The sequence below is a fragment of the Marmota monax genome, unplaced genomic scaffold, assembly GCF_021218885.2.
Source record: "Marmota monax isolate L192 unplaced genomic scaffold, Marmota_monax_Labrador192_F-V1.1 WCK01_AAM20220418_F8-fsc00087, whole genome shotgun sequence".
NCBI lineage: Eukaryota > Metazoa > Chordata > Mammalia > Rodentia > Sciuridae > Marmota > Marmota monax.
This window is the reverse complement of record NW_026693476.1, coordinates 5,704,833-5,724,706: the sequence shown is the minus strand read 5'-3', so window position 1 is coordinate 5,724,706 and position 19,874 is coordinate 5,704,833. Positions and strand designations below refer to the sequence as shown.

Below are 19,874 nucleotides of genomic sequence, written 5' to 3'. Positions count from 1 at the left end.
ATTAATGGAGAGAATTAAATGGAATATTAAGGAATATTTGATTAGTAAAAAGATGACAAGAGGGGAGAAAAAGGAAAATTAACAGGTGGATCAAACAGATACCAAATAGTATCTGTAGTCACAGTAATCATGTGAAGTTTTAGTGGGCCACATAAATCCAAACACTGTGAGGCTGGATTAAGACAAAAGCAACCAGAAAAGAAAATGCTAATCACAGAGACACACACCTAGAATGTGAGACTCCCAAAATGAACATAGATAGGTAAAAATATAAAATATAAAACAACCAAAACACAGCTGATGTAGTTAATACCAAATCAAGCAGAAATATTAGAAATGGAGACATTCTGTAGGGTCACAGAAGGAAAAAAAAAAAAAAAGAAAATGCCTAACACTTTTCCAGATTAAAGAGGCTGCAGAGACATGACAACTAAATGCAATATGTGCCTCTGAATTGGATCCTGGATTCAGGAAAAATCAATAGTAAAAACAACATCTATAAATAGGACATAAACATCAATCCACAAATAAGATGGCTAATAATTCTAAATCTGGACATACCCATTACAGCCTCAAAGTACATAAAGCAAATATGGACAGGAATAAAAGGAAAATCAGACAGACAAATCCACAACGAATCATAGTTGACCTGAACATTCCTCTACTGACAGACGATAGAAGAAGCAAACCAAAAAATGCGTAAGGACAGAGACAACGTGAGCAATGCAACTAAAACTTGGGCTGAAGGACTAATTGACTTCAAAATTACCTGTATATTCATTTCAAAAACACTAGAAAAATTAACAAGTATCCAAAATCACAAAAGACATGTGGACATATTTAAAAATGTATACTTAAATACAGGATGACCTGGTTTAAAAAAGAAAATGAACCCTATAATAGAATTTCATTTTTCATTAAATCAGATATGAAACTTTTACCTGGGCACAACAAATAAAAGCAATTGAAAGTGTCAATAAGAAGACGGAAGATACAACCACATCAACTGAACGCTGTGGACCCCGTCTCTGTGGAGAAAGACACATGGTAATGTTTTAGATTACTGTCAGACAGCCACAGCCCTCACAACATTAAAACCCTGAATTTTACCACATAAGAAGTTTCTTTTCGTTTTTTTTCCCCAAGATTTGTGATTGTTTTTAATTATCTTAAATTTTACAGTCACATAATTTGCAAATTTGTACTAATGTTATATATCCTTTACTTTAATCTTTCCATTTAATGAGTTGGCAAAAAGCACCACTACCAACCACACATACACAGATGTTCCATAGTATTGTGTTTTTGAATAATTGTTTAAAGACACCCTAAATTATAACTTAGTCTTAGAAAGTAAAGAATTAAAAAGTAAAGTCTACATTGCTATTGTATTGTGCTGACTTCAAAGCATCTGAACTTACAGATCAACTATAAAATGTGAGAAGTATTAAATATTCTTTATTTAACATTATACATAAACCACACTAAAATGCCTTTCCATAAGGAAAAGATAGCATTTTAGATACAGGGAATTCTAATTAAATTGGCATGGTCAACAAAAATATACAGTAGACACTGCTTCCTACACAAGAAGTTTCTGACACAGGATTTTTAATATACTTTGGGCATCATCAATTCAAACAATGAAACCCATGCCTTCCCATACTAAGAGGTTACCTGATTCATTCACACAATTTTAGTTGTAATATATCCCCAAAAGTCAGAAAGACATGCAATATTTATTACTCTTCCCTAGGAAACTTAAATTTTCTCTTCCCTTTCTGAGTCTTTATTTTACCCCCAGCAGTTTCACCAACACATCCATCCAACTTGGTACCCGAAAGTCTTGGCTACTGATATAATCTGTTCAATACCCAGAACTATACTGCCCAAGGAGCTGCTGCTAGAAACTTCATTGAACACATTCTCTTGTGTATTCCTGCATATATTCTATTGTTAATCAAATAAAACTCACCTTTAGATAGGAACGCAGTGATAGCCATATTTTAATGTTCTCCACCTTTTTAAGTCTGAAATGAGGTATTTCATATTTCCTAGCTTTCCTGGCAGAAGTAATATGGCTGAAGAGTTTTGCAAATAAAAATCTCTAGAGGAGGTTAAAAAAATCAGAGTGAAATATACAAATATATCTCTGCATGCATATTTATATAAGTGTCAACAATATTTTTGAAATCTTTAAATGTTAAAAACAATGAAATTTTTATCAGTGACCACTAAGATGGGCAACGAAAAAAACGTCATTAATAGCTCAATTACCCTGTCTCATTCAAAGCACATTATATAACAAAATACCACTCTATAAATTGGTATACTCTTGACATTCACAAGGAATATTCTTTGGAGACTATTGGTAAATCCTCAACTTCACGAACTCAAGTGTTTGTACATTATTCTGGCTTATTTCCAAATAGTATTTCCATACAAAATCACATTTCTTGTGCATATCACCAATATAATAACTCCTAAGTCCACAACTATAAACTGTCAATAACACAAACGTTAAACCCATATATACCAAAATCAGGAGAACAAATCTCAATGGAATATCACACACAAAAACAGAGGTACGAAATTTTATGTACTTGTTCACTGACCTGTTTATATGTTCTCTCTGCCACACACATCATGAAAAAAAACATCCAAGTAAGACACAATCTTTCAAAAAAATTAATTATAGACAAAACAACAATAGGTGTAACAGGTGGTGCTCCACAAAAGAGAGTCAAGATCTCCTCAGCTGAAATGGACTTCAGTTGGTCAAAGCTCTTCTCATGGAAAAGTCGATGTAAAAAAGGAAAAAATGCTAATCCAATGGTGACGACATTCCCCAGCATTTGATAACCTACTCCTTGCTGATATGCATTAACCTGGAAATTAATTTAACATTCCATTATTATTGCATAGTGAAATGAAGTTATGAAGTATTTATCAAATGCTATTTAAAACAAAAGTATTTCAAAAGAAGTACAAATAAAAATGGAATACATTTGGGCTAGGGAATGTAAACCCAATGGCACAGCACATGCTGAGCATGCATGAGGTCCTGGTTCAATCCCCAGCACCAAACAAAACAAAACAAGACATGGATTTACGACTTATTACCAATTAGGCTCAAATGAGATAAGGAATATTTGTAGAGCACACCTGAACAACTGACCATGCTGAGAATATGTAACAAAAACTACTACCATGCTGGGCACAGCAGCACACACCTATAATCCCAGCCACTCAATCCCAATCCCAGGCTGAGGCAGGAGGATCATGAGTTCAAAGCCAGCCTTAACAACTTAGTGAAGCCCTAAGCAACTTAGTGAGATCCTGTCTTGAAATAAAATACAAAAAGGGCTGGGAATGTGGCAAAAAAGGTTAATAAACACTTCTGGGTTAAATCACCAGTACTAAAAATAAATAAATAAAATAAAAACCACCACCAAGTAAAGACTGACTACAAAATTAAAACTATATATCTGTGTTTCAAAAGCAGAGTCACAAGGCTGGGGTTACAGTTCAAAGGCAGAGTGCTTGCCTAGAATGTATGAGGCCCCGGATTTAATCCCAGCATCACAAAAGAAACAACAAAAAAGACCACTCATATTGTTTTATCACCAAGTAGATTCCTATGAAATAGCTGACCCCTAAGTAGTTTTTCTTGAAAATTTATTTTCTCTTACCCTGCTCATGATGATGCCACTTATTTCCAATACAGACATATCCATCTTCTTGCACTCATTTCCTTCCCAGATTATTGCACTAACTCGATCAGAAGCAGGACTTGAGTTCTGAAGCCAGAATAAATGGTTCTGGGAGGAAAAATATAAAATTGTTTCCAACCACTCCTCCTGTCATTAGTTTTTCTTACCCTCAGTCCAGCTCCCAGGCTATACTAAGCAATGGTCAGGCTCATCAGTCTATCTTCTCTTACAAAGCTCATCACTTCAATAACCACCTATATGATGAAGATTTCTGGTTATGTTTTCTTTACTAAACCATTTTTTTTGTCTGGGAGAGGCTAATTGTCTTCTATAATGAGGAGTGGTAGGATTCCTCGATTTCCAAGGTTGCTTCCCTCTCTAAAGGTAAGCCAGTGAGGCAGAGCTTAATGCATTCAAGGGTTGCAAAGGAAGAAGGTATGTCTAGAGCAACCAGATTACAGTGGGAGCAGCAGTAAGTACAGTAGGGGAGGTGCTAGGAGCCTTACAGACAACACGAATAACTGAGGACTCAAGCCTTTCTCTAGTCTAACTAGGACACAGAAAAGAACAAAGCACTTGAGCTCAAAAGGAGACAGCCACAAAGAAAACAGACCCCATCCTCCTCTGTCAGAGCATGTCCTGTTCTCCGGTACCAGATCAAGCACAATTTTACCAATTCGGTCCTCTCAACAATCACGCGCCTTACTAATTTTTCCCTTCTTCAAAATTAAAAATGCTTATAGTCTGTATGAGATAAATTAGCATCTAATTATACAATGCTTTTATAGCATCCTCTACTTATTTCCTATATAATCATTGTGTCCCCAAACTAAAATATAAGTTTCCAGAAATGGACCACATGGTATATTTGTTCTCTGTCATGATGCTTAGCATAATGCTGATTAGCATGTATTGATTTTATTCATTGATTCATTGATTTATCCAACAAATATTTATTAAGCACTTACTATGTAACTCTGGATACAACAGAGAACAAGATGCATGTCCTTGCTATTGAGAAGCATAAGGGCTTCTGAAGGAGACATAATTAAAGTCCCTTTAACAGGATGGTAAAGAAAGGAAAGAGTAAGGAAAGGTTTCCTGAAGAGATGTGTCATTCCCGTCAAGACCTGTCTGAAAAACAAAAAGGAGTGGGTGCAGTGGCACATGTCTGTAATTCCAGTTTCTCAGGAGGCTGAGGCAGGAGGATCCCAAATTCAAGGCCAGCCTCAGCAACTTAGTGAATCTGTCTCAAAATAAACAAACAGGGCTGGAAATATAGCTCAAGGGACGAGTGCACCTGGATTTACTCCCCAATACTGAAAAAAAAAAAAAGGTAAAAAAAAATTAAAAAGAGTGAGTCCAGGAATGGGTATTAAAGAAGAACGTGTCCCAAGAAAAGAAAAGCCATATGTGTAAAGACCAAAGCACACAAGAGCAGGAATTTATCAGAAATGGAAAAGAGTTCAGTTGAGTTAAGGAACACCATGTGAGGGCTGGGGCTGTAGCTCAGTGGTACAGTGCTTGCCTCGCACATGTGAGGCACTAGATTTGATCCTCAGCACCACAGAAAAATAAACAAATAAATAAAACAAAGGTATCGTGTCCACCTACATCTAAGAAAAAACATTTTAAAAAAAAAGGAACACTATGTGAACAGCAGAAAGGGTTAGAGATCAGACTATATTAGAATAAATAAAGGAACAGAAACCTAAAAGGAATAAAAAACGATTTTAAGGAAAGTGGTGTTATTAGATCTGAATTGCAGAAGCATCACTGGCTGTAATGAGGAAAATGAAAGAAAGTGGGATGCGGGCAGCTAGAGAAGCCGCTATGAGGATGGAGATGAGAGAACAGGTGGACACAAGCACACAGATATTCAGATGGTGAGACCTGAGGTGACTGATTACGGGTGCAGACAGTGGGATCTAGAATGTCTCTGACGCTTTGCTTTGGGTAGTTCAGAAACATCAGGGGAGGGAAAAAAAAAAAAGTTTGTTGGTGGGAACTGGGAAATGATGAATTCTTTCTGACATAGTTGAGTTTATCTCTCACAATTATTCTTTGATGTGTCTTAGACGCTATGTGCTACTACTGAGGGTCCATGTGATTTAGATGAGCCTTTAGAATGAATGTGTAGAACATTTACAGTCAAACTGATAGAAAGCTTAGAAAAAGCAAGATTTAAATGAATGCTATTTCTGGTTAGATTTTTAAAAATTGTACACATTTAATTAAGTGAATTTTTTGCTTATTTGTTTCCAGTACTGGGAATTGAATTCAGGGGTGCTCCACCACTGAGCTATATCTCCAGCCCTTTTTATTTTTTACTTTGAGACAGGGTCTCACTAAGCTACTGAGACTGATCTAAAACTTGCAATCCTCCTCACTTAGTCACCCAAGTCACAGGGATTGTAGAGGTGTAACACTGTGCCCAGCCTGAAGCAGGATTTTGGGCGTTGTATTGGGCAGGGACGGTGGGTAGAGAAGGACAGAATGTATGTAAACTAAACCAATGGTATCTTAGGATCAAGAAAATTCAATAATTAAACAAATGTATATCTATCATCCACTGCTATTTGATAGGCAATGTGAAAACATTAAGGCAAAAGAACCAACAAAATTAAGAAGCATAACCACTATCATTAAACATCTGAAAGGGTGATCTGAAAACCTCTTCTTGACCATTCATCTATCCAGCAGTGGCACAGGCTGTCTCAGGACACAACAAGCATCCAGCTCCAGATGTTTTAAAGCAGAGACTGACTGTCCATATGATAGGGATGTTCATAACGATACTAACATTTAGTGGGTTGTACTCTTGCCAGGCACTGTGCCAAGCACTTTATCTCACAATATTCCTAAGAAGTAAGAACTATTATCACCATGTGACAAATGGTAGGAAAAAAATATTTTTCTACAGATATGGGATGAATGCCTGGATTGAATATCTTCTAAGAGTGCTCTCAAATTTGAGAATTATTTGATTTTATGATTAATATAAAACATGAAATTAAAAGCACCTCTTGATTCATGCATTACTAGAGAAGGAAATGATGCCATTTCCTAATAATTCATATCTTTTATTACAATGTTTTTGAAAATATAGCACAAGGCAGACATGCTGATCAAACAACCCTTCTTATATAAAATGAATATTAACAATCACTCAAAGAAAATAATAAAAACTGAGTTTGGGCCAACTCTGAAGTATTTTCCTTGAGTTTTCATCCCAACACCATCATGTTTAAGCTGTGTTCAATTTCCGAACTGGGTATTACTGTATAGGATTACTCTGAAGTTAAGTGAGACTATGCAGTGCCTGACACATGGTAAGTACCTAATAAACATCAGTTATTATGATTACTGCTTTCACACACCTGCTGGAAAACATCTTCTTTGGGGTCACGTTTGGTCCCTGAGTGAAGGGTATTCACATGGGCCCCCTCACTGTCACTGGTGACAGATGACCGACACTCTGGGCCATGCAGCAGGTCATCCCATAACATATCCTCAGTCTCTGAGTCATGGCGGGTGCTTTCTGAGTCTCTTCTTGACAAGTTGAGGCTTCGAGAGCCACCACTCACACCAGATCTAGAGCACTTAAAATGAAAATTTAAAAAAAAAAATTTTCATTCATTTTTAAAAACAATCATATATCTGAAATAAAGTTAAAACAAGTTATCTATGGCAATGGCTGTCAAGCTTCCATGAGCCGATCGCCTTATATTCATTCACTCACAAGGAGTCATATAATACATTTTAACATTTCAGTGTTAAAACTCTGATGACCCAGTAAGCAGGACCTTAAAAGAACTCTAAGAAGTCATTACCAAGTCATAGGACTGTTCAACTCAGTCATCCTGGGGTGGGAATGACTCCTGTGTGCCCACCCAGTGGGCCTGCCCGATGGGGTTGGCTGAGCCTTTTGACACACTGGGTATGCCTTACTCTAATCATCATAAGCTTAATTGTAGACCTAGTCGTGTCCAGGGGCCCAATCCCAACATGTTAAAGCATAATCGAGCAGAGGAAAGCAGATGATGCTACTCTCCTGCAGTTACAAACATAAATGAGAGGTTTTTCCATGAGCCCAATTGTCTTGTCCATCAAAAGAAAAAAAAAAAAAAAAAAAACACATCACCATCTACTCTGCTCACCTCTGAAATCATATTCCAAATATCCCTATTAGCTTCCTTGATGAAAATTGTTTCACTGCTCCCATCTTTCTTTGAGAAAGGAAAGAGATCCTTTCTCAAAAACCTGATCTTAACAGTGTTGACCCCACTTAAGAATAAACTTCACATTTCAAAAAAATACTAAGTAATCTCATCACGAAGGGATTGAGTACCTTTTTTTGAGCATCATCATGATCCTTTTTAAATCAGACTCAAAGTGAAAAAGAATGCATTCTCTTTCTAGGGGTGAATAGTCATCTAAAAGTCGCTAGATAAATCGGTGGATAATTAGAAACGGGGGAAGGTTAGGCACACATAAACACTACTTTAAGGCAACCCACAAAAAAGGGAATGAATAATTATTACACACAAGAATACACCTTGAGTTCTGATCTCTCGAAGGATGCTTTACCTGGCTGAAGGCTGCTGATTCAAATTCTGATTCAGCCACACTATCTGAATCTCGTACTATATGACACCACCTTGTAGTGGTTTTCTTTACCTAAAAAAAACCAAACCAACAAACAACTAGAAAACATGTTAAACACCTTGTTACTATTCAATGATTTAGGAATAAACTCCTTTTCTTTTTTTATGAACAAAAATGAAAATTACCTGAGAGTTTAGGTGCTTTGAAAGTATTGATTTTCTATTCTTAACTTCACAGCCATTGTCACTTGAGGCCCCTTCCACACTCCTCCGCAACAGTATCATCTGTGTCCGTGCTTCTTCACCATCCTCCTCGCTTGACAGATCATCTGAAATCCCATTACCCAAACGCCTGTAAGCCTCCTACAAAGAGAACAGCAATGCCTTCACAGGGGACAGCCCGAAAGACACTAGTAAGTTGCACATGCAAAAACAAAAAACGTGTATCAACTACCAAGCAGTAAAAGTAAACAAACCAAAACTAAACAGCCTAGATAATGAGGCAGTGCTGAGCCGTAGTTAGAATGCAAGATCAGGTCAAACTCCAAGCCCCAGTCCCAGCGCTTCCACTTACTAGCTATGTAACCTCTGGCAATTTGCTACATACCTCTGGGACTCAGTTTCCTCATCTGAAAAGTAATGATAATAAAAGCACCTATCTCACAGGGTTACTGAAAAAAGGGAAGTAAAGCGCTTAGAACAAGGCTGAGCTGTAGCAATGACTCAATAGATATTAGACTAAATGCCACAGTCTAAAAGACAAGAAAACAATTCAAGATTGTAGAGTAAGTGTAGTTAGTTATAGACACAGAGCAAACCACCTACTCCTACACCTAGAAAGCAGTTTCCCAAGCCCTCACTATACAATCACTGCCTCTCTGGAATATGACACAGCAACCTCTTCATTAATCTGTTCATTAAATCAATATTTTCTTTCTCATAACCTGTGGCTTTACCACTTGTTAGGACAAACTTACAAATCTCCTAGTGTCTATTTTGTATCATTAGCAAAGTCTAAGAATAGGAATATCTTACACAGGGAAAAAAATATTTTGTTATACCTATCTAGATCTTACCCTACGGCACTTGTCTCCATCTGCCAATTTTGTTTTCTCTCTTGTTTGCCACATTTTCATATCTGGTCGACACTGTCTCTTCTTCATGATAGGATGGAGACAACTGGCGTCATTGTCATTGTCGGTCTCAGTTCCTTTGTTAGGTATTAATTTTACCCTTTTAATCCTATTTTTAAAAGGGAAAAAAAGGGGGCTGGGGATATAGCTCAGTTGGTAGAGTGCTTGCCTCACATGCACAAGGCCCTGGGTTCAATCCCCAGTACCACACACACAAAAAAAAAAAAAAGAGGGAAAAACATCTTAGTAACTATTTTTCTGAGAGTAACATAATTCATGAAATTACTTTCTTCCTAGGAGAACAACATATTACTTTGGAAATAAAAAAAATTCATAAAATATATTTTCTAGCTTTCAAAGGGTATAAAATAACCAACTTTTCACTCAGAGACACAGAAAATATGAATCTCTTCATGGCAACAGAAAAGTGTAAACTTTTAGTTTTGCTAGGAAGTAGGTGCACAGTCCTCTCCACTTATCCTTCTAAACACAATGCCACCTCCTACCTCATATTGCCTGTTAATGCTTCATAGAAGATTTGTCTCTTTTATGTCCATTTTCAGAAAAACCACCCAAGCTTCAAAACCCAGCGACTCAACTCCCTCATCACTTCTGCTAACTGCTTTACCCCAGAATAATAATTCCATTTGTAAGCTACACAGTCATGTAATCATTTGCTAAGCTACATGTCAGCATGCAGTCATTCACAATATTCTTACATTGCACCATACCTGCTACTCTTACCTTCCTAATTAGACAGTAAAATCACTGAGAATAGGATGGCACAGTGCCTCGTACAGAATCCAGCACCAAGAACTCAAACACTCTAAACTAAAGGGTATAAATATGTCTTTAGAAAAAGATGTGAACATACTTCATGTTCAAAAAGGAACTGTGAAATAACTTAAAATCCTATCATTTATATATGATAAAATAAGTATTTCTCTGAGTCATACTAGTGCAATCCAGACATGCAAAATTACAAATGGGGTAAAACTGTCTTTAATCCATTTGCTTTTTTGTCCTACAGGCTCCTGTGCTGCATCTCACACAAACCTGATCCTTTTAAATTCCTTTTTCTCTCAAGATGTTGGCTGATATGGCTTAAAATATTAACTTTTCAGAGTATTTATACTTTTGTAATCTTGTGGTCTAAAAAACCATTAAAATCAAATAAAATGAAACTTTAATGGTAGATTACTGGATTTACAGGTATCATGAAAGACATTGCAGATAACATTTTGAGTAGGCTAATCCTTCTAGAACACTTAAAAATCACAGCGCAAAGATAACATGCCTATACTACTTACTCCTATGGCTAAATTGTATTATATAGCCTATAAACACTATTCACTATGTGAATGCAGAATCAAGTAAAAATTCTAATGCAAGACTCCCACCTGTTGCCAAAGAGAGTCCCCCAAAAACCACCAATAATAGGCGCAGATTCTGAAGTTTCTAGTCCTCTGGCTTTATCAGAGAAGTTACTTCCATTTTCTCGGCTTCCATCACCATTTACAGTTTTTCGTAATTTTCTACAAAAAAACATTTTTCCACAGTTTCAGATTATTCAAGAGCTTTTCCATTTATACCCATAATATCAATATAGAAAATTATGCTAACAGATGATTCCCTGAAATCAGGGTAATTACTTTCATATACTGAGTATAAATTATATAAGAACCTTTATTTATTTATTAGTTGTAGGTGGACACAATATCTTTATTTCATTTTTATGTGGTACTGAGGTTTGAACCCAGTGCCTCATGTGTGGTAGGCGAGCACTCTACCACTGAGTCACTACCCCAGTCCAAGAACATTTCTTTTTTAAGGATAAAAACAGATTCAAAACTAAAGTACTATGCTATCATTTTGTTTAGTCACAAAGAAAACATTTTTTCACATGTCAGGACCAAGAGTCTTATCAGACACACAATAGCAGAAAAGCCATTTCTATAAATATGGATGTTAGAAAACTAACATCCTTTTGCACATTTAATCAGGACAACACTAACAATAGTTAATTGATATATTCTACAAATACCAATGAGATAAAGCACAAGGACATGTTGGGCTAGGGTATACTTTAGAGTGTTTACCTCGTGTGCATAAGGCTCTGGGTTTGATCCCTAGCACCACAAAAAAAGGGATGGTGGAATAAGAAAACGTTGTAATCCATTGTACCAAATGGATTACTAAATAAATAAAAATAAGAAAAATCTTATTTAGTAATTTCTCAGGGAAGCAAAAACCTAGAGAGATCCTGAATATACTTAAGAAAACTTAAGCAGTTCCCTGCATATATCACATAGTAAAAACTTGACAAGAATTGAATGTGTAAAAAATTCAAATCAATTTTAATTAAAAGTTCAGACCACTTGAAATCAACTGTTACGCACTTTTGAAAAAAAAAGTAAAAAATTTGGTAGCACCAATCTAATGTACCGACATCCTTGTTGATAGTAAATTGTCAACAAATTCTGATTAAAGCCAAATTTCAAAGAGAATGCCTCCCCCCACCCCACAACACTGGGAATTTATCCAGGGCTTCATGCATATTAGACAAGTGCTCTGCCATTGAGCTACAACTCTAGCCCCAGAATGCTTTCTCAAAACCATTATTTAAAATAAACTTTAATAAGGAATAATACAGTTAGGAATTTTCCTTTTAAACAACTGTAGTAAATGATAAAATCCCACATGAGATTAAAAATTAATAAGATTTCTTAACCATCAGGAGAAAAGTGAATAAGCATTCATTTTTAAAAAGTCAAAAATTGGTGCAAAATATATAGAGAAGAGGGAAAAAATTTTTTAAATTAATTTAATCAAAATTTTATAACTCTCTACAATACCTCTCCCAGAAAATACATAACTACAGGGTAATTTCTCATCTTACCTTCTCCTCCGATTTCCATTGTTTCCAGATGGTCTTGTTATCTGAGTAGATACAATTTGACAGTGGACAGTTCCCATGAGTAGCATAAGGCACAAGGGTCCAAGAACTTCACTTACGTTCACAATAGGCATCATAAGATACAACACAATCCCTATAACTGGAAAGAGGTTTTAAAATGTAAAACATTAAGAGTTCATTTTTAAAATGCATACTAAGCAACTTAGCAAGACCCTGTCTGAAAATAAAAAATTTTTTAAAAAGTGCTGGGGATCAACTCTTGGATTCAATCCCTGATACCAAAAATAAGTAAAATGAATGCTACTATCTGTACAAACTATTTTTACAATCTATCATTTTAAAGAGAATTCAAAAGTAAATAACTTCCTGGAATACCATCCACCTGCTAAATATTAGCTTGGTGAAAATATGAAGCCATCAGTTGCCAAATAAATGAAGAATAACATATTGAAAGTATTTGCCTTTCTGGCAGCACAATCATCTATATATTCCAAAAGAGTTTCCACCACAGAACTGAAGGCTCCATAAAACATAAATTTTGCAGTGCTGTTCTGCTCAAAAAAGGTATACTCCAAGGCCCAAGGTTACAAAGAAAGCAATAAGCCAAGCTGGATTTGAACCCAGGCATTTGGGCTCCAGAATCTACCATCTTAACTACCATATTATATTGCCTCTTTGCATATGTATATGAAATGTTCAAAGAAATAAATAATGAAAGAAATAGGAAAACATAAAATACTATCTCTAAAATTCCATTTACAATTTTATAGACAAGTTCTTTCAGACTTTATCATAATAGTAATTCTTATGGGATACACAAATGAATACACAGTGGATTCAATACTTTTAATTACGGCTGAGTTTCCAAAAGAATGCTTTTTTCTTTTCTTTTCCTCCTACGAGTCCCAGTATTGAGGATCAAACCCACTAGCCCAACATACAATGATGTCATCAGAACAATCAACTACAGACTTTGCAATGTGGACATAAATTCACTTTTAAAAAGTGACTGTGTTCACTGACTGGCCTGGATTAGTACCTGGCACACAGTAGGCACACCAACATGAATTCTGATGGGGACTTGATCTTGGACTTTCTAGTCTCCAGAATTGCGAGAAACAAATTTCTGTTGTTTACATGCAACCCAGTCCAGGGTATTTTTGTTAAAAAAACCAAAATAGACTAAGACAGAAATTGGTATGGAAAAATGGGGACAGGGGCTACTATAACAAATACCTGAAAACATGAAGCAACTTTAGAACTGAGTTATGAATGGTTAGAGGTTCAAAGAGTCTTAAGAAACAGTCTAATGAAAAGCCTTGATCTCCAGAGAGATTTTTAAACAGTCTATAGAAAAGCCTTGATCTCCATAAAAGAATTTGGAAGGATCAGAAGGGAAAGAAGAAAATAATAGAAAAAGCCTTGACTTTCTTGGAGAATAATACCTAAGTAACCATGAAGAGAATGTTGGTACAATGTGGGGTACAGGCCATTCCAGTGAGGTATTAGATGGAAACAAGAAATAACATGTTATTGGAAAATGAAGGAAACAATCCTTGTTATAGAGCAGCAAAGAACTTCGATGAGCTATAATTGTATTCTGCCGTTTTGTGGAAGGCAGAATCTTCCAATGTCTTGATCTTGGACTTCCCAGCCTCAAAGCCATCAGAAATAAATTTGTGTTGTTTAAAAGCTACCTAGGCCATCATATCTTTGTTGTAGCAGGCTGAACATACTAAGGCAGAAAAGTTATGTAAATTATGGTATTATTATAATAATAAGTAGCTATAAAAAGGTGTTCGTAGTAAATGTTAATAGACTGCAATACAAACAGTAAACAGTACTATTAAATTATGGTATGTCCATATAGTAGAATATTATGCAACCATTAAAAAGATCATTAAAAGCAAATAAAATCAAAATCCAATTCTTTATTGACACTACATGTTGAGTACCTGTATCCACATGTGGTTAAGCAGCCGCTGTACTGGGTAGCACAGAGACAGAACATTTCCTTTATTAAAGAAACTCTAAGGGCAGGGGTTGTGGCTCAGAGTTATAGCGCTTGCCTAACATGTGTGAGGCACTGAGTTCACTCCTTACCACCACATAAAAAAATAAAGTTACTGTGTCCATCTACAACTAAAAATATTTAAAAAAATAAACTGTTGAACAACTATGTCAAACTTATAGATTTAAGATTCACATATATTTTTCCCTCTATAACTTAATGTTTTTTTAACTGGAAAGACAAAAGAAAATATAAGCACCCATAATTCCTTCATGTCACCCAACCTTCCCTTTATTATAAGTCATGTAACCACAGTCCAAAGAGCCCACTTTTTGAAAATATCTCTGGAATGCAATGTATACACTGAAGAGAGAACAGTGGGTTCAATCCTTGGTACCACATAAAAATAAATAAAGTAAAGGTGTTATATCCATCTACAACTGAAAAAAATTTTTTAAATAAAAAAATAATCATATGTTTGTTCTCTCAGAGCAAATTTTAAGATGATGCCCAAAATAGGTAAGTCCCTTCATTTCTTTGTACTTTCAACCATCAAATGAAAGGGTGACAGTAAGAACAATAGGTCTTCCTTCCATCACAGCAAAAGCAGCAAAAAAGAAACGGTCATAGTTTATTCCAGCTCTTCTAATTACCTTGCATGAGGTAAAGCAGTAGCAGCCAAACGAAGATTCTTAAGGAGGTGACCTGAATCCACCAATTGCTGAACAATGGGAAAAATACAACTCGAACAAGCCCCTTCCGAGTTAGAGACGTCCATGGAATTTCCGGTTTGGCTTTGGCAAATGTTGAGCCTTTAAACATACAATAAAACAAGAAATATTTATATACACTAGACTTTTGGCCTATTGTAGCACCACATCAAAAACTGGTGAGAGTGGGCTGGGGTGCTGGCTCAGTGGTAGAGCACTTGCCTACATTTGTGAGGCCCTGGGTTTGATCCTCAGCACCACATGTAAATAAATAAAAAATAAAGTTCTATCAACAACTAAAAAAAATATTAAAAAAAACAAAAACGGGTGAGAACACAACTTAGCACATAATCTGTTCAGTTCAAAAAAACTCGATGGTCATTAAATATAATAACTTCTTACCTCAGTCTCTAGGAAAGGATCTCAAAATAAGCCAGGTCACTTGAATGTTAAATAATATGTTTTTCTTAATTACACAACAGCAAGTCAACAAGTTCAACCCTCTTTCAACTTTATGAAAACATGTAATTTACAAAACCACCCAGTTCTAAGGCAAAGGGTAAAAAAAGATTAAAGTCCACAAAATGAGTAAAGAATTTTACTTAGAAATTGAAGTATACCATCAAATAGAGAAGGTATCTTAAACTAATCCATAGTTCCATTATGAAATAACATAACAACATGCACAAGAAACAAACTTACCTCTAATTAAGTCAACATCAATCAAGTCTGGCTTTATGTGACCCATCTTTTTTGGTTTATTTTTGAAGCCCTAAGATTAAAAAAAAAAAAACAGAAATAAAGAAAAAGGAGTCCTTTTAAGTACAAAAGATAAACTTATGTTTCTTTTTTCTTTTTCTCTATATTTGACAGCTTTTACTATAGACATTTTAATCCTAATGTTCCTTTAAGAAACTCATCATTAATGTTTTAGTTTTTAGTCGTATCAAATAATATACAAGCTTTTATCACTGTTAAAAGAATCAAACTATGCCCAAAAAATCAATAAGTGAAAAATAATCATGCCTTGAACTATCTCTCCTTTCCTCCCTTCTTTTTTTAGTTGTTTCTTTTTGTATTTTACTTCCGTAATTCTAATATATTCATATTCTTTAATTTACTGACTTTAAGAAATCATCTACTGACTTAATATAGTATGTGAGACTAAAGCTCTTAGACCACTAATCTCCACATCCTAATTTGTACCCCCAAAACATATATCCTTACAATATACTTGTTTGATTCTTAAAAATCATAATCAGTATTAATTGTATGATCACAGTTAAATATGTTCCCCACAAGCTATATTTTATATTCTTCCATTTGCTCTATAAGATCAGTTAAAATATTTGTCATTATCTAAATTTAAATAAATGCTAGAAAATTATCCAAATTTGAATAAATGCTAGAATTTATTTTTAAACAAATCCTCATACACCCTTCCCAAAGCCTTCTATCTTCCTGTTCCAATTAGACTAGTTAATTCCTCCCTGAGCCTGCTGCTCAGCTACAATCCCAGGTCTTCTCACTCTCATCCTGAGAGTTCCCTTCAACTTTCTCTGTGGTGAACCACATATTCCCCATATCTCATTCCCCCGACCCCGCCCAAGAGCTGGGGATCAAACCCAGGGTCTTATGCATTATAGGCAAGCTCTCTACCACTGAGCCACATCCCCAACCGTTTTTACTTTTCAGAGTCTTGCTAAATTATCCAGGAGGGCCTCAATCTTGCTACACTGCTGCGTCAATCCCAAAGTAGCTGGGATTACAGGTAGGCTCTACCACACCCAGCTCCCATGTCTTCTTAGAAGACATCCTTCAGTAGCTTCCTGAGAAAACAGTCACAGAAGATAATTTTTGAGTCCTTGCATGTCTGAAAATGAATTAATCCTACCCTCCAGTTATGAATTTTTTAAAGAACATTTTTCACAGCCTCAGTCTCCTACCATTTCAAATTAAATAAGCTGAACTCTTAGTGTTAGTAGATTCTATATTCATTTCTCTTAAAAGATAAATGTGCTGCAGAATCTCTGCAGTATACTTGTTACATTCCCAATTTCTAATATTTCTTAAGTTGACCATTATTGCTTCAAAACTGTGGCATTAACTCAATTCATTAGCATGTTTTTACAGAAAAACTCAGAATTTGAAAGTCATAATGACCTTGCCATATATATTATGAATTGGGGGTAAATGTATGAAATTATCTTTTGTTACTGTTTCAAACTCCTGTTTGTCTAACAGTTTTGCTTTATTACTACTAATAAATTAAACTCTTAAAATATGAATTTTAATTTCATGCTCAATCAGAACTTGTACATGCTAATTCTTAATCATGTTTTTAAAATTAGCTATTTAATCTAATATTAAAACTAAATGTAAAGTTGAAAATTAATGTAAAAATTAAAGCTTACAGTAATTTTCTATTTATCTATTATAAGACATTGAGTTGGTATTGATTTTTAGCTGTTTAATAAATGTAATTTCTCTCAAGTGAACCCTGTTTCTAGTCATCTCAACCATATGCTACAGTTTATTCAGAAAAATATCCCAAAACCCTAAATTGTACATAAAATCTAAGAAGTTGAACTTTGAAAATAAGACATCTTGAGGAAAAAAAAACCCTTTGAAGAAGCATGTCTACTTATATAAGAGTACTTTTTCATTGGAATAACAATTATACTATACTCAAAATCAGAAATTAAAATGTAAAAGGTAAAAAAAAAACTGCTGTATTGTACACTAGTAGACATAAACCTTGTGTACATTTGCATCAGCCCCACCACATTCACCACATAATCCTTGTAGATTTTATGAATTTTTTTAACCAAAAAGTGAGGTGTGCCCATTATAGTGAAACTTTGTTTAAAAAACTATGCCAGTATTACTTAAAAATCATTCATCAGTGGCAATTATCAAGAATACAGTAACAATAAATGTTGGCAAGAATGTGGGGGAAGAGATACACTCATATATTGCTGGTGAGACTGCAAATTGGTACACCCACTCTGGAAAGCAGTATGGAGATTCCTCAGAACACTTGGAACACTTGGAATGATCCAGTTATTCTACTCCTTGGTATTTATATCCAAAGGACTTAAAATCAGCATACTCCAGTGACACAGCCACATCAATGTTTACAGTAGCTCAATTCACAATAGCTGAGCTAGAGAACCAACCTAGGTGCCCTTCAACAGATGAATAAAGAAAATGTGATACACACACACACACACACACACACACACACACACGATGGAATATTATTCAGCCATAAAGAAGAATGAAATTATGTCATTTTCCAGTAAATGGAAGGAACTGGAGACTATCATGCTAAGTAAAATAAGTCAATTCCTGATATCTCTGATATGCAGATGCTAAAACACAATAAGGCTGGATGGAGAACAGAAGTTCACTGGATTAGACAAAGAGGAATGAAGGGAAGGGAGTAAGGATGAGAATAGGAAAGACAGTAGAATGAATCAGACAGAACTTTCCTATGCTCATATATGAATACACGAGCAGTGTAACTCCACATCCTGTACAACCACGGAATGGGATCCTAATCAGAATAAATTATACTCCATGTGTGTATATGTCAACATACACTTTACTGTCATGTAAGTCTAAAAAGAACAATTTTCTTAAAAAAAGAACTAAATGAAAAAAATTTTTAAATCATTTATCACTAAACTGTCTTTAGTGCAAAAGTAGGATGCATGGGATATTCAAATATACGTTAATGTGGTAGAAATACAGCATTCTAAATAAAGGAGCTTCAAGTGCTTTTCACTTTAGAGCCAAAATATTTTTTCTACTTTCTTCACTTTTTACACTTTTTACCTATAACATTATAGAATTAGGATTAACATTTACTAGAGGTAAATACCAAAGTATGCAAACCTCCCTTAGCAACAAAAATAGTCAACAAATATTCAACATGCTTCTTTTTTATGCCAGCTTCTCTACTTATTAAACATAAAATAATAAGTAACTCAAAACATGGCTCTATCTTCAAAGAATGCACAGTATAGAAAGGAAAACAAATAATAAAGCCAAATCTATGAGGGTTTCTTAGGAAAATGCCCTGAATCTCCCCTACCATTTTTTCTTCCCTAAAGAGATGGAACTCATATACTTTTGTATATGTTGAACAGAGAGAAACATACGGCATGCTTTTGTTTTAGATTCCTTGCTGTATCCTACACATTGTGTAATATGTATAATTGGAAGAAGCAAGAACCAGGAACTATTTAAAGCACTTTACAAATATTTATATTAGCTTCTTTAAGCCATTTCATCCTTACAGCTGTCCTGTGAGATATATACCTATGTTATCCTCACCTTATAGATGAAAAACCCAGGCACAGAGATTCCAACCCAGGCATCTACATTCCAAAGGATGTGTTCTTAACCATGACATTATCCTGCTTTCACTCTATGGTAAAAATGCATCCCTAATCAATAAAGAAAGAGGTTTTGTTTAAGATCAAACAAGACAGCTTGACTTTGAAAATTTAATAGGAATAACATCTGGAGAGCTGTGAGTGGATTTCCTTATGGGCCACAACCTTTATCCTAGAAGCCCAAGGCAAAATTCTGGATACTGCTATACTAGTTGCCTAAGTGCCAGCCTGGAACTTCTCTGAGGACCCCAACTGGAGGCCATACTCAGCTGTCACTTGTTATTAAGCCCCAACATAACTATGCAATATCATCAGGAGCTCAGTACCCGAATGAAGTTCCTTCTTTTAAGTAGAGAGACAAAGACACTGAAGTTATTGTA

At 35.2% G+C, this 19,874-nt stretch overlaps 1 protein-coding gene and 1 non-coding gene across 6 annotated transcripts in view; one reads left to right on the top strand and one right to left on the bottom strand.

Annotated features, from left to right (window-relative positions):
- Nucleotides 1-19,874, bottom strand: part of Phtf1 (putative homeodomain transcription factor 1) — a 50,344-nt gene that overhangs the window by 20,732 nt on the left and 9,738 nt on the right. For 4 of the 5 annotated variants that reach the window (XR_006854774.2, XM_058583601.1, XM_058583602.1 and 1 more), the window contains exons 4-15: nucleotides 15,794-15,863; nucleotides 15,035-15,193; nucleotides 12,353-12,509; nucleotides 10,854-10,988; nucleotides 9,397-9,562; nucleotides 8,507-8,683; nucleotides 8,304-8,393; nucleotides 7,094-7,315; nucleotides 3,693-3,821; nucleotides 2,616-2,888; nucleotides 1,976-2,107; nucleotides 942-1,028 (exon numbers count right to left, since the gene is read on the bottom strand). Coding sequence is in view for 4 of the 5 variants with exons in the window: in XM_058583601.1 (XP_058439584.1) it covers nucleotides 942-1,028; nucleotides 1,976-2,107; nucleotides 2,616-2,888; nucleotides 3,693-3,821; nucleotides 7,094-7,315; nucleotides 8,304-8,393; nucleotides 8,507-8,683; nucleotides 9,397-9,562; nucleotides 10,854-10,988; nucleotides 12,353-12,509; nucleotides 15,035-15,193; nucleotides 15,794-15,863 (1,797 nt within the window). In the remaining variant the exon portion in view is untranslated. The remainder of the gene's footprint in view (nucleotides 1-941; nucleotides 1,029-1,975; nucleotides 2,108-2,615; nucleotides 2,889-3,692; nucleotides 3,822-7,093; nucleotides 7,316-8,303; nucleotides 8,394-8,506; nucleotides 8,684-9,396; nucleotides 9,563-10,853; nucleotides 10,989-12,352; nucleotides 12,510-15,034; nucleotides 15,194-15,793; nucleotides 15,864-19,874) is intronic. The other variant, XM_046458291.2, reaches the window with a different exon arrangement.
- Trnav-cac (transfer RNA valine (anticodon CAC)) lies at nucleotides 9,592-9,665 on the top strand. Its single transcript has one exon. It is a non-coding gene; the product is annotated as a tRNA-Val (tRNA).